Source organism: Bos mutus, chromosome 4 (assembly GCF_027580195.1).
Source record: "Bos mutus isolate GX-2022 chromosome 4, NWIPB_WYAK_1.1, whole genome shotgun sequence".
NCBI classification, from domain to species: Eukaryota; Metazoa; Chordata; class Mammalia; order Artiodactyla; family Bovidae; genus Bos; species Bos mutus.
Window position 1 is genome coordinate 18,769,406 of NC_091620.1, and position 14,128 is coordinate 18,783,533.

Sequence of the window (14,128 nt, forward strand, 5' to 3'; positions counted from 1 at the left end):
CTTTCTTCCTGCCCTTCAATTGATTGCCTACCCAGGAGTCAGAATAATCTTGTTAAATTATTAGGCAGATTCTGTCACTATTCTTCAATACCCTGCAATAGTTTTCCCCTTCACTCCTAAAAAAAAACAAACGTCTTTAAAAGACTTACAAGGCTCTACATGATCTAAATCTCCATTACCTCTCTGATTTCATTTTCTCTTACTCATCTTGGCTTACTCCATTCCAGCATGTTGCTTATGCCTTCCCTGGGTTCTCTCTGCTTATTGTTTGCATGCCTGGAATGTTCTTTAACTAATGTCTACATGACTCACTACTTCACCTCTTTCAAACTTTTCCTAACAACCTTTTTTAAAATTTTAGCACTCTCCCAACAGATAGCTCCTTTCATTCCTATTTCACTTTTCCTCATAGTACTTTTCCACCATCTAATGTACAATATTTGCCAGTTTTACAAAGATATAATTCACATACCATAAAGCTCACACATTTAAAATATACAATTCCAATTGGGGGGTATACTTACACAAATATATGCACCCATACAAGGGTAAGAAATTCAATTAGTACATGTCTTAAGACGTAAGAGAAATGCATTTATTAACTTTTTCATAGGCATACATATGTATGATTACAAAAATAATAACAAAAATATTGAAGGGCATAGAGTGAAAAGTCTTGATCCCGTCCTCATTCTATCTGCCAATTCTCACTACTATAATCCAACTGGAAACCATCTATTAGGTTTTTCTGATGGTGCTCATATGAAAATATAAGCAAATATGAATCTATATGCATTTCTATTCCTTCCTAACACAAAAGGATGAATAATAAATTCAATGTACTTTACTTTTCTCACTTTACAATATAGACCAAAGATTGTTTCTAATCATTTAAGAAAGAGCTTCTTTAATCTTTATAGATAGATATTTTATTATACAGACAAAACATAATTTATTTAACCAGTCACTATTGATATTAGTTATCAATATTTTGTTATTACAAAGATGCTGTAAAAAAGATGCTGATAAAATTGTGCTAATGACATAAGAAACAGGGGATCAGCTAGGAACCAACATGCTGATTAGAGGAATGATGAGAATGGCAATGCTGGAGAGAAGGAAGAAAGACAAATTTGTGGGAAGCTGGAAAATAATGTGGTAAACTTGGGGTGTGTGAGGGGAAAAGGAAAAGAAGAACCCAGAAATGAATCAGAGACCTGGAACCACAGAAAGAGAGCTACAGAGGGAAAGGAGGAAAGAAAGTGCCAGGAGAGGATGAACACAATTGCTGGTCGAGATAATCTACAGGAAGTCACTGTCACTGTTGAACCTTGGAGCAGAAGCCTCAATAACGTTGATCCCTGAAGTTGGACTTGGTATCACTCACGGAAGTAACACAGGGAACTTCCAGCAGTGAGAAAACCAGAAAATCACAGAACAATGTAGGGGAGGATGACCCAGCACCCAGAATCAAACACTTAGGTCAGCTGTAAGACAATGAACAACATTTTGAATGCTTTTCCCTTTCAAACATCTCAGTGTTGTTAATAACTTGTATATTTACAGTTCTTAAATTTATTTTGTGAGAAGCATTTTCATATGTATTAATGAATATAAGCACTTAAAAAATAACAATCTACCATATAGGAATGACTCACTTATCAATTGAAGCAATGTCAGTATTTAAAAGTTAAATTGTAGATCACAAACAGTTTGCAGATGAAAATGATTATTTCAGATTTTAATCAGTGCTTTCAGCTTACTCAGGCCCAAGGTAATGAGTCCATCCTCGGGACACAGCTAATCCTTCAGGAGTTGATAGCAGCGTTTCATGACATTTCGAAAGGCCTCTATGAATTTGTCATTCCGGAGAGTGAAGATAAAAGGGTTCAGAAAAGGGTTCACCACTAAAACCATCAGTGACGCTACCCTGTTGTACTCAGCGGCCTGCGTTTGCTTGGGTTTCACAAAGAGGAACAAGCAGCTGCCATAGCCGATGACAACAAAGGTGAAGTGGGAGGCACATGTAGAGAAGGCTTTCCTGCGGCCAGAGGCAGTGGGGATCTTGAGGATGGTGGATACGATGTAGGTGTAGGAGACAATTGTAGGGATCATCAAACCAACAATAATGAAAACAGCCATTAAAAATAGAATAAACTCTGTGAAAAGACTGTTGTCACAGGATAGTTTGAGCAGTTGCCCTCGGTCACAGTAAAAATGGTCTAGCACATTTGATTTGCAGAAAGTAAGATGAAATGTGGCATAGGCTGGCCAGATTTGAAACAGGAAGCCAAACACCGGGGACACAATTACCACCCAGAGACAGGTGTGGCTGTTCATAATGCTGGTGTACCGCAGAGGGTTACAAACGGCCACGTAACGGTCCACAGCCATCGCTCCTATTAATAACAACTCCGACGTTCCCAAAGACAGGTACAAATACAATTGTACACAACATGCACTCAAAGATACTGCCTGCATCCCAGGAAGAAGCAGACCCCAGAGCATCAGAGGGACGGCCACAGATGTGATCAGGATCTCTAGGACAGACAGGTGACCCAGGAAGAAATACATGGGGGACTGAAGACGTTTATCAACACAGACTGTCAAGATGATGACCATGTTTCCAATTAATGTCACAGAGTAGAAGAAAAAGAAGGTTGCAAATGGAACACTGTGTAGTTCTTTAGAGCCAGGGAAGCCAAGTAGATAAAATTCAGTGACACTAGAGTAATTTTTCAACATTTGGCTTTGTGCTTTTGCTGTTTTTGAAATCTAGAGGGCAAAGGAAAGACAACATGCCGTTAATTTCAAATCACTAAAGACATTCACAGTTTGACAAATATCACCTCCTGCTCTCAGGCTCCATAGAATGAGCAGCAGGGTCCACATTTCACTGTTCCCTGTAAAAAGTTGATGTTAAGTGTTTTATGAACGACATGCATAATATATAAAGATAAGTGGGCATGTCCAGTTAAGTAAGAAATAATCACCAACACCACTCTTTGCATAAGATCACACCCACCCCAGCAGTCACCCTTGTCTCTCAATTCACTAGACATTCTGCCTGCACCCTTCCTTGACCACCTGATCGACTTCCCTGGCCACAGCATACTCATTTAGAGCATGACCCCTTCCATCCTGAGTGTCCTAATCTGTCTTCTGGGCCTGTTATGTCCATGCCCTGAAATAACTACTGCATTTGAACAGTTCCAAGAAAGTATTCCTAGTCAACCTCGCTGAGACATAGTTCCTTCTCCTTGTTTCCTTTGAACACAGATGCATTTGCCTCATCTTCATGTGGAAGTTTTCAATTCAGTTACCTGTATCATCATCCTTCCTGGGAAGGATGACAGGCAGGGGGGTGGGGTCCACTCAGGATGATGTCATAAGATAAGAGCTATTTTGAGACAAACTATTGAGTCTTTTCCAGACTTCTGGGAGCCAGTTTCCTAGAGCTGACTTTCCTCCTTATTCTTATGGTAAAAGTCACTTTCTTCTGCTCATTACAGTGAATGTGCCCCCTCAATAGGAGAAGCCTCACTAGCTCCCAGTTTGTGACTTCTAGCTCAGAGATAATGATTCCTCTTGTCACCAAGGGACTGCAGAGTGTAGGGAAACAGGAGAAGTGAAGACACTGGGACTCCACTTGACAACTTTCATCACTGCCATTCCTACTGCAAAATCTGGAACCAGGAACTAGGAAGTAGCTATGATGTAAGGCAGCATGCTCTGCTTGTCTAGGGTTTCAAATTTCTATTTCTAGGAAGAAGAGACTTTCAAATAGGAAATGTGTCCCTGTGTTCAACCAGCCTTGGACCTAGGAATATGAGGAAGTATGGGAGGTCCCCAGAGAATATTTACTCATCTGTATTCTCAATAGTCTCCTGAGTCCAAAAAGTAAGGAAAGGTGTCAGAAAATATCAAAATGGCTCACTCTGAGCTCCTGAGATTAACTGGATTCCTTCCCTCACCACATACAGCTCATTGCTCAAACGTCTCTGACCCTGGGGCACTTGGAGAATCTCTAAAGCTACACATGTGCCTCTTCACACTCTGTACTCTCTTTAGGCTGTATTTTCCAGCTATTAGCTCTCATTAGGAGCTGAAATTGAAGTACCTCAAGGAAGCTTGTCTTTTTCATTCATCATCACACTTCTGGTGCCAAGAACAAAGTATGACACAGAGTAAACATGTACTCCACGATAGCCACTCCATTTCTTCTGAGGGATTCCTGCCCACAGTAGTAGATATATTGGTCATCTGAGTTAAATTCACCCGTTCCAGTCCATTTCAGTTCGCTGATTCCTAGAATGTCGACATTCACTCTTGCTTCTCTTGTTTGACCACTTCCAATTTGCCTTGATTCGTGGACCTGACATTCCAGGTTCCTATGCAATATTGCTCTTTACAGCATCGGACCTTGCTTCTATCACCAGTCACATCCACACATATGAAAACCCAACAGCCACCAAATAGCTTCTGTCAAAGCTTTCCTTCATCCCAATCCTCAGGAGCCCCATCTTTTTCCCATGATCTCTGCATTCCACCTACCACATACTCTTTGACCATAATTATGGGGACCTGGGAAGAGGGAAAGATGAGGGAGAAACTACCATGTACCCTAACCCCACAGCCTGTGAATGCCACAGACCCTTCCAGGCTCTCCACCCTGCATACATTCCAACTGTACTGCTCATTCATATATTCCCTTAGGTGCCAAATGCTACCAGGGCACCTTCCCTACCTGCCAAAAGGGAGAGGTACAGGCAGAAGGAGCAATATACAGGGCTGACTCCCCCAAATATTAATAGTATATAAAAGTGAGGACAGCTGGATTGCTGAACAAAATAGCAAGATAACATTTTAAATATTTATAATTACCTTATTAAAACAACTCCATTTAAAACAACTCCTGGTAAGAAAATTAAGTTTTACAGAGGAGTAGAAAACAAATTCCCTCTCACCAATGTACAATTCTCCTGACCATCTCATACATCTAAAGACTATGATTAATTTCTATTATGTCCATACAGAAATGTTCTATCATGCACATGCATATCTCTATAAATACCTTCACCTGTAACATGTACATTTGTACAGTAACAGCTTCTAAATCATATTACATTTCTTAGCTGCTTTCCAATCAACTTCCAAAAAGTTGTATCAATTTATAATCTTGAAATGAGATTATATTCGGGTCACCCAGACAGATTTCTATAGGAAGATGTAGGAAATTTTTATTCTTGTGTTCACCATATGACCTTCCCAGTAATCATACTAACATACAAGGAGACAGTAATTACATTATGAAGGGAAGAAACATCCCAGGGTTCCTCATCCCCATGGGAACTGTAATGACAGCTGCCCAAGACACTGCTGTCTCAGCTACTGCCCCTCAGCCTCTGAGCTCTGAACGTGTCAGCTCCTATCAAGACTGTTTGTAGTATGTGAAGCAAGGCTACTTGCACATGAGGAAAGCTGAGGGAGGTAAGGTAGGTAGACGTTTCCTCTCAGAACCCGTACTGCAAAGCCAACTTCCCTGATTCAAAACATGGTTCATTGACCCTACATGTCCCTACAGTGATATTTATGGACACAGGAGCCCAACAGACACTTCAAAAGTAGGAAGGAATGTACACTAACAAAACCCATTTGGAAAAATTTTGTCAATTTCTTAAAGCTAAGGATATAGCTACTATGACACAGCAATTCTGTTCCCAGAAATTTACCTAAGAAATGAAAAGATACATCTTCACAAAGATGTCTGTTCTCATGTTCCTAGCAGTTTAATTCCTTACATCAAGGGACACAAAAAGCCCTAACAAAAGAATGGTAGTGTCAATCTTCATTATTCACAAATTCTGTATTGTGCATTCATCTACTCACAAAAACTTACGTGTAACTCCAAAATCAGTATTTCCAAGCAATTTCCAAGGTCATTAATCAACATGGGCATGTATGCTTGTAGCAGAAAACTGGAGTCACCTGGAGTACATGTTCTCAAATGAGGTTGAAGAAGGCATAACCCTGCCTCTTGTTGCAACTTCTATACTGTAAATCAATGTCTTTTGTGCTGTCCAATTAGCAACATATTTTTGACATTTGTTTGCATTTTGTTGGTGATTTTGCTGCTTAAGCTATTGTTGCTTTTCAGTTACCAAGACGTGTCTGACTCTTTGCGACCCTATGAACTGCAGCACACCAGGCTTCCGTGTCCCTCACCATCTCCTGGAGTTTGCCCAAATTCATGTCCATTGACTGTGTGATGTCATACAACCATCTCATCCTCTGTCACCCTCTTCTCTTCAGTCTTCAATCTCCCAGTATCAGGTGTTTTCCCAATAACTCAGCTGTTTGCATCAGGTGGCCAAAGTATTGGAGCTTCAACTTCAGCATCAGTACTTCCAAAGCGTATTCAGGGTTGATTTCCTTTAAGATTGTCCAATTTAATGACTCTTAAGCATAATGTTTTTTTTTTGCAAACTGTGGAAAATTCTTAAAGATATGGGAATACCAGACCACCTTATCTGCCTCCTGAGAAATCTGTATGTAAGTCAAGAAGCAACAGTTAGAATTGGACATGGAACAATGGACTGGATCCAAAAAAGGAAAGAAGTACATCAAAGCTGTATATTCTCACTCTGCTTATTTAACTTATATGCATACAAAATGCTGAACTGTATGAAGCACAAGCTGGAAGAAAGATTCAGGGAGAAATATCAAGAAACCTCAGATATGTAAATGAAACCACCTTTATGGCAGAAAGTGAAAAGGAACTAAAGAGCCTCTTGATGAAAGTGAAAGAGGAGAGTGAAAAAATTGGCTAAAACTCAACACTCAAAAAATGAAGATCATGGCACCAGTCCCACCACTTCATGGCAAATAGATGGGAAAATAATGGAAACAGTGACAGACTTTATTTTCTTGGACTCCAAAATCACTGCCGATGGTGACTACAGCCATGAAATTAAAAGATACTTGCTCCTTGGAAGAAAAGCTATAACAGACCTAGACAGCCTATTAAAAAGCAGAGACATTACTTTACCAACAAAGATATGGTTTTTCCAGTAGTCATGTATGGATGTGAGAGTTCAACCACAAAGAAAGCTGAGCACCAAAGAATTGATGCTTTTGAACTGTGCTGTTGGAGAAGACTCTTGAGAGTCCCTTGGACTACAAGGAGATCAAATAAGTCAATCCTAAAGAAAATCAGTCCTGAATGTTGATTGGAAGGACTGATGCTGAAGATGAAACTCCAGTACTTTGGCCACCTGAAACAAAGAACTGACTCATTGGAAAGGACCCAGAGGCTGGGAAAGATTGAAGGCGGGAGGAGAAGGGGATGACAGAGGATGAGATAGTTGGATGGCATCACCAACTCAATGAACATGAGTTTGAGAAAGTTTTGGGAGCTGCTGATGGACAGGGAAGCTGGGTGTGCTGCAGTCCATGGGGTGGCAAAGACTTGGACATGACTGAGTGACTGAACTGAACTGAAGCATAATGCTGAAATACTTATCTCCTGGTGCGAAGGGCAAGAAGGCTGTTATGTGCCTTATGGGGAAAATAAGATTAGATAAGTATTATACAAGCTTGATTATTTAAAATATGTGTTTGCTAAAATTCTTCAAGCATGAGTTACAAGCTGTTGGCTGTGTGTCAATCTTCATGGATCAATAATACATATTAAGCAAAATGTCATTGAATAGACTGAAGCAAATTAGCAGCAGCAGCAGCATTGAATAGAAACAAACATAAAACAAAGTTATATGCTGATTAGTTGACGAAAGGAAGACTTAATCAGTAAAAACAAATTTAGTTAACTGTCAATTACAAATGGGCGCTTGCCAAGGGTATTTGCCATCTGCTTCTGCAGAGATTGAACCCTGTGCTGCTGCAGCTGTTGACCTTCAACACCCCCTGAGGCAGCTCAGGGTGAGAGTGAGGCACTTTATGCTCCAGGGAATCTGGTGGAACAGGTCTTTTCTTGTTGTTCTTCAGTTGCTCAGTAGTGTCTGACTCTTTGTGACCCCATGGACTGCAGCCCACCAGGCTTCCCTGTCCTTCACTATCTCCCACAGTTTGCTTAAACTCACGTCCATTGAGTCAATTATGCCATCCAACCATCTCATCCTCTATCGTCCCCTTCTTCTCCTGCCTTCAATCTTTCCCAGCATCAGGGTCCTTTCCAATGAGTCAGCTCTCACATCAGATGACCAAAATATTGGAGCTTCAGCTTCAGCATCAGCCCTTCCAATGAATATTCAGGGTGGACTTCCTTTGTGATTGACTGGTCAAGAAATGCCTGGAGTAACAGAAAATTTCGGCCTTGGAGTACAAAATGAAGCAGGGCAAAGGCTAACAGCATTTTGCCAAGGGGACAAGTCTTTAGATAGATATTTTCAGGAACCAATTTCAAGATCCCAATCCTTGCATCTGTTCATATTTAGGAAAGCACTAAATCCCTTCATGGTGACATCAGATCCTCGTGACTAGCAAAAAAACCTTTTGTAAAGTAAGCATTTGATTGCATTGAGCTGCCCCTTCACCAAAATCTTATTTAATGACCTTCCTCCACGGCATCTTTGGCACAGTTTCTCAGACCTATCTCAAGTGCTAACTCCCGGGCTTCAGTCCTCATTTTGCCCCAAAAATAAAACTCACTGACAACTCTCAAGTTGTGTATCTTTTTATTCAACATAGCCAAGAAACGAGGTATTGAGGCAAGGAACACAATTTTATTTGGAAAGCCAGTTGACCAAGAAGATGGCAGATTAATGTCTCACAATAGCCATTTTGAAGGGGTGTGGATGCCAGGTTCTTTTATACGACAGTGAGGAGGAGGACTTGAGGAAGTAAAGACAATTACCTTGCAAATATCTCCTGAAATGAACATCTACAGCATAGTTTCATTCCATCCTGATGTGCTTCTATGACTTTGTCAGTTCAGAGTTTGAAGGATTGAGAAAAGAAATAACTTCTGAAATCATCAGGGAAACCACCGTACTGTAATTGGATGTAAGCTGTGTTCTGTGCCAGTTTTGTCCACATCCTGAAAAATCTGCTGTATATTAACAGTTTTAAGAAAGTATTTCTGGGAATCTCTGTTGGTCCACTGGTTAGGACTCAGAGCTTTCAATGCCAGGGTTTCCAGGTCAATCCACAGTTGGGGAACTAAGATCCTGCAAACCCATGATGCATACAAAACAAAAGAAAGTTTGCCTTGTGAATCCCACCCAGACATGGTTATTTCTTTTCTTTGTATCCACTGGACACAGGCTTCATTTGGATTATATGCATTTTAAAGTTGTTACCTGTTTTATGTATCACTTCAGGGGTGCTGTTGAGAATCTGTGCCTATCAAGGACATTGTCATAAGACAATTTAACACAGAGTATTGAATCATTCCCTGATTTCTGGGGAGCTGGCTTCCTAGTGCGGATTATCCACTATCTTCAACTTTATTCTTGTGATAAAAGTCTTCCTCCATTTGTGCTTTTAGTGGATGTGTCTCCTCTAAGCACAAAAAAACCCGGCCAGCCTCAACTTGATGACCTTAAGTTCTGACATTATATTTCTATTTGTGATCATATGCCATGAGAGATGAGAGGTCCCAACAAAAGAAGAGGATCAGGACTTTCATCCCTATGTCCCATCTATCCTACACAGTCTCCATCAGGGGATCACAAAACAAAAAAGCAGCGGAAATTTAGAGACAACATCCTCTATATTCGGAGGTCCCAAATCTCTAGTTGCAGCAAGGAGCCAGACCTTCAAATTAGATAGTCTGTCCCTCAGACCAAACTGCCATCATCTCAGCTTCATAGAGCAATTTGTAAAATTTCCAAAATGTATCTGTTTGTCTATGACTTTTCTATTTTGTCCAGAGCCACAGGGTAAGAAAACTGCTAGAAAATGCCAAACCAGAGGGTAGGATATTCCTTAGTCACCAGGCTCCTTGCTCACTAGATGCATACCTTTGCTCAATTGACCACTTTTAGGCAATGGCACCCCACTCCAGTACTCTTCCTGGAAAATCCCCTGGGCAGAGGAACCTGCTAGGCTCCATGCTCACTAGATGCACTGAGCATTTGCTCAACTGACCCCCCACTTAGTGTTCTCATTGGGGAGCCTTGTGCCATCTATGGACAATGGACACAACTGAAAGTCTCATTCTCTAAACTCTCTAGGCTGTATTTCTATTTCTGTTGGCTTCCATCAGTATCCCAAATCATATCACATTTGTACTTATCATTTTAACATCAAAATTCCACATTAGAATTAAGTACCTTGAAGTCAAATTCTTCAGCATTCTACTATCACAACAAGTGACAAGAAGAGAGTCTGACAAAATGTGTACTCTATAAACATTATTCAGTGAATATATCAGTTAGTAGATTAAAGAACAATACAATATAAAAGAATATTCAACCTGACTATCTTTCCCTCCACTCACTCTTTTCTAAAGCATTGTCCACTCAACTTGTAATCTCTCTTGCCACAGATCATTCACAAACTGAGAAGTGGTATAAAGAAGGGATGAAGAGGGAGCAGGGTCGTGGCTCTCTCAGGCACAGGTCTGTGTCTACACCCAGCACTGCACATCCGCACCCTGCTCTTTGCTATGCAGGGATGATCTGAAGTACAGCTGATCTACTCTGCAGCTGCCTCACTTTACTCCTTGTTTGAGAAGCCAGCCCAGCTCAGGCTTCCCAAAGAGATGCTTTTCTATTCTCTCCTTCAAGAGGAGAATCACTTGGAAGACATTCATTTCAAGAGAAGGGGAAGGACAAAATGTCTTCTGCCCTTCAGGTATCAACCGCCACCCCTACATGGCTAGTACAAGGCACTGCTTGGGAGACAGCCTGATTCTGTTGTCTTCACTCAAAATGAGGAATAACTAGCCAAGTGCACAAACTTAAAGTACAGAAATAATGGTGCTAAGAGGAATCAGGTTGTCTCCCTGTCTCTCATTCTCTCTGCCTCTTTCCTCCTCTTCCTTGTCTACCCCCAAGGATAGTTATTCACTGAGGAAAAAATTTGAACAGGTTCAGGACACACTGGGGATATAGTCAAGGAAAAGCTGAAAAAACTTCCACTCTTCCCACCTGAGGCTAATCAAGTTGGAGACCATGGATGTTTTGTGCAGTGGGCAAAATTGAAAGCTCCCAGTCAGGAGCTTCTCAACACCCAGGCTGCCTTACTCCCTGGACCTTCCTTACCCACTACCACACATTCCCAGCTGTCAAAATCAGCCAATGCAGCTGCTATGTGCTTCTCCCTGACTACATGGAGCCCTACAGAGCCTAAGCCACCCTCAAGCTGTGAACTCACCAGTGGATTCAAGACACTTGTCAAAAACCTAGTGGCCAAACGGACTTATGTCCAAATTCTCTCTTTATTTCCAGGGTTATAAGAAGCCCATCTCTCCCAGATGATCTCTGCCCTCTCTGGACACACACTCTCTGGTCATCTTTATGGATCCAGGTCATAGATTCAAAGAGAGGATCTGCCACCTACTCTACCACCAATGTGCTAATGCCATGGCCCATTCCCATCTCTCCAACATGCATGCATTCCAAGTGGGGTTGTTCAGCCATATGTTTCCCTCTAGGTCTTCAAAGGTGATTGGGTTTGTAGCTCTGCTCAAAAACCTCAGGTGCTTTGATTGAGGGATAAAGGTTTAAAAATATTTAAAATTAATCCCAAAAGTGCTACATAAAAGTGAGAATGGTTGAGATGCTGAGTAAAATTGCAAAATCACATCTGAAATATTTATTACATTTGCAAAAACAATTGCCATTTTTCATAAAATGAGCACAAGTCATAGTCAAAAATCAAATGGAATGATGGAACATCAATGTCTCTCTCCCCATCTGCTTGAGTCTTCTGATCCATTTCCTAGAGCTAAGTATTTTCACAAACTTCTAGCATAATAGATAGAGACTTGTCTGTATTAACACATTCAACCTTGGTGTTGGTAAGGCGTCAATTCCTCTTACAACCGCTGGTTGAGAAAATCTCCAGGAAGGCACTATCACTGTTGCACCTTGGGCCAGAAGCCTCAAGTTGGAGTTGGACTTGGCATCACTCACGGAAATCATATGGGAAGCTGAGGCTTTGAGAAGACCAGGGAAACACAGGACAGTATAGGTGAAGATGACCCAGCACCTAGATTCAAACATTTAGGTCAGCTGTCAGAGAAGGAATGATTCTTTTCTAGACATTTCACATTCAAATATCTCAGGGTTATTTTAATAAACATCAACATCTTTTACTTTTTTAGTTGTTAAATTTATTTTTTTATTTTATGTATTTTTTTTTCTGTTATTATATTTTTGGCCGTGCTGGGTCTTTTTGCTGCACACGGGCTTTTGCTAGTTGTCGAAGGCAAGGCTACTCTCTAGTTGGGGCTCAGACTTCTTATTGTTTGGCTTCTCTTTGCAGAGCACAGGCTTTAGGGTACACAGGCTTCAGTATTTGTGGTACACAAGTTTAGTTGCCCATGGCACGTTGGATCTTCTGGGCCAGGTATTGAAACCATTTCTCCTGCATTGACAGGTGGATTCTTTACCACTGGACCATCTGGTAAGTCCTATTAAATTTATTTTGCAAGGTGTATTTTAACTAGAATAATGTGTATAAATGAATGTATCCACTGTAACTACAATAATGTGTATAAATGAATATATCCACTGAAAAATAAGGAAGTGATTATTAAAAGCTAAAAGTTACATCATAGACCATAAACTACTTGATGATGAAAATGACTCTTGCAGATTTGAATCAGAGCTCTCAGCTTACTCAGGCCCAAGATGATGAATCCATGGTGGTCCTGACAACAGCTAAGCCTTGAGGAGTCGATAGCAGCTTTTCATGGCATCTCGAAACACCTCTCTGAATTTGTCATTTCGGAGGGTGAAGATAAAGGGGTTCAGAAATGGGTTCACCACTAAAACCATCAGTGATGCTACCCTGTTGTACTCAGCGGCCTGTGTTTGCTTGGGTTTCACAAACAGGAACAAACAGCTGCTGTAGCCGATCACAACACAGGTGAAGTGGGAGGCACATGTAGAGAAGGCTTTCCACTGGCCAGATCCTGAAGGGATCTTGAGGATGGTGGAGATGATGTAGGTGTAGGAGACAATTGTAGGGATCAAAGAACCAAAAAGTACAAAAACAGCCATTAAAAAAAGAATAAATTCTGTGAAAAGGCTATCATCACATGATAGCTTGAATAGCTGTCCTCGGTCACAGTAAAAATGGTCTAGCACATTTGATTTGCAGAAAGTAAGATGAAACGTGACATAGACTGGCCAGATTTGAAACAGGAAGCCAAACACCCAGGACACAATTACCACCCAGAGACAGGTGTGGCTGTTCATAATGATGGTGTACCGCAGAGGGTTACAGACAGCCACATGACGGTCCACAGCCATCACAGCAAATAATATGAACTCTGATATTCCCAAAGACAGGTACAAATACAGTTGTACACAACAGGCAGTCAAGGATATTGCCTGCATCCCAGGAAGTAGCAGACCCCAGAGCATCAAAGGGACAGTCACAGTTGTGGTCAGCATCTCTAGGGCAGAGAGGTGACCCAGGAAGAAATACATGGGGGTCTGCAGACGTTTATCAACACAGACAATCACAATAATGAGGATATTTCCCATCATTGTCACCAAGTAGAAGAAAAAGAAAGTGGCAAAAAGAATATTGTGCAGTTCTTTAGAGCCAGGGAAGCCAAGGAGATAAAATTCCGTGGTGCTAGAGTAATTTTTCAACATTTAGCTGGGTGCTTCTGCTCTTTTTGAAATCTGGAGGGCAAAGGAGAGACAATGGGCTGCTAATTTTAATGCACTAAAGACATTCACAGGTTGACAAATATTATCTCTTGCTCTTTCAGGCTCCACAGAATGACCAGCTGGGTTCATATTTCACTATTCTCTGTACAAAGTTGATGTTAAATGTTTTATAAACAATATGTGGGCTTCCCTGGTGGTTCAGTGGTAAAGAATATTCCTGCCATTGTGGGAGAAACAGGTTAGATACTGGATCAGGAAGATGCCCTGGAGAAGAAAATGGCAACTCACTCCAGTATCTTGTCTGGGAAATACCACAG

At 41.1% G+C, this 14,128-nt stretch overlaps 2 protein-coding genes across 2 annotated transcripts; both read right to left on the reverse strand.

Annotated features, from left to right (window-relative positions):
- Positions 1 to 1,800: 1,800 nt before the first annotated feature.
- Positions 1,801 to 2,745, reverse strand: LOC102273922 (olfactory receptor 9A1-like). Its single transcript, XM_014479898.2, has one exon. The coding sequence runs from the start codon at positions 2,743 to 2,745 to the stop codon at positions 1,801 to 1,803; it is 945 nt and encodes a 314-aa protein (XP_014335384.2).
- Positions 2,746 to 12,848: 10,103 nt separating this feature from the next.
- LOC102277504 (olfactory receptor 9A4-like) lies at positions 12,849 to 13,793 on the reverse strand. The gene has a single exon (XM_014479889.2). It carries the CDS (start codon positions 13,791 to 13,793, stop codon positions 12,849 to 12,851), a length of 945 nt encoding a protein of 314 aa, XP_014335375.2.
- Between the last annotated feature and the right edge of the window lie 335 nt (positions 13,794 to 14,128).

Excerpts from the sequence above, each read along its gene's own strand:
- LOC102273922 (XM_014479898.2), bottom strand. The coding sequence starts at position 2,745 with ATGTTGAAAAATTACTCTAGTGTCACTGAATTTTATCTACTTGGCTTC.
- LOC102277504 (XM_014479889.2), bottom strand. The coding sequence starts at position 13,793 with ATGTTGAAAAATTACTCTAGCACCACGGAATTTTATCTCCTTGGCTTC.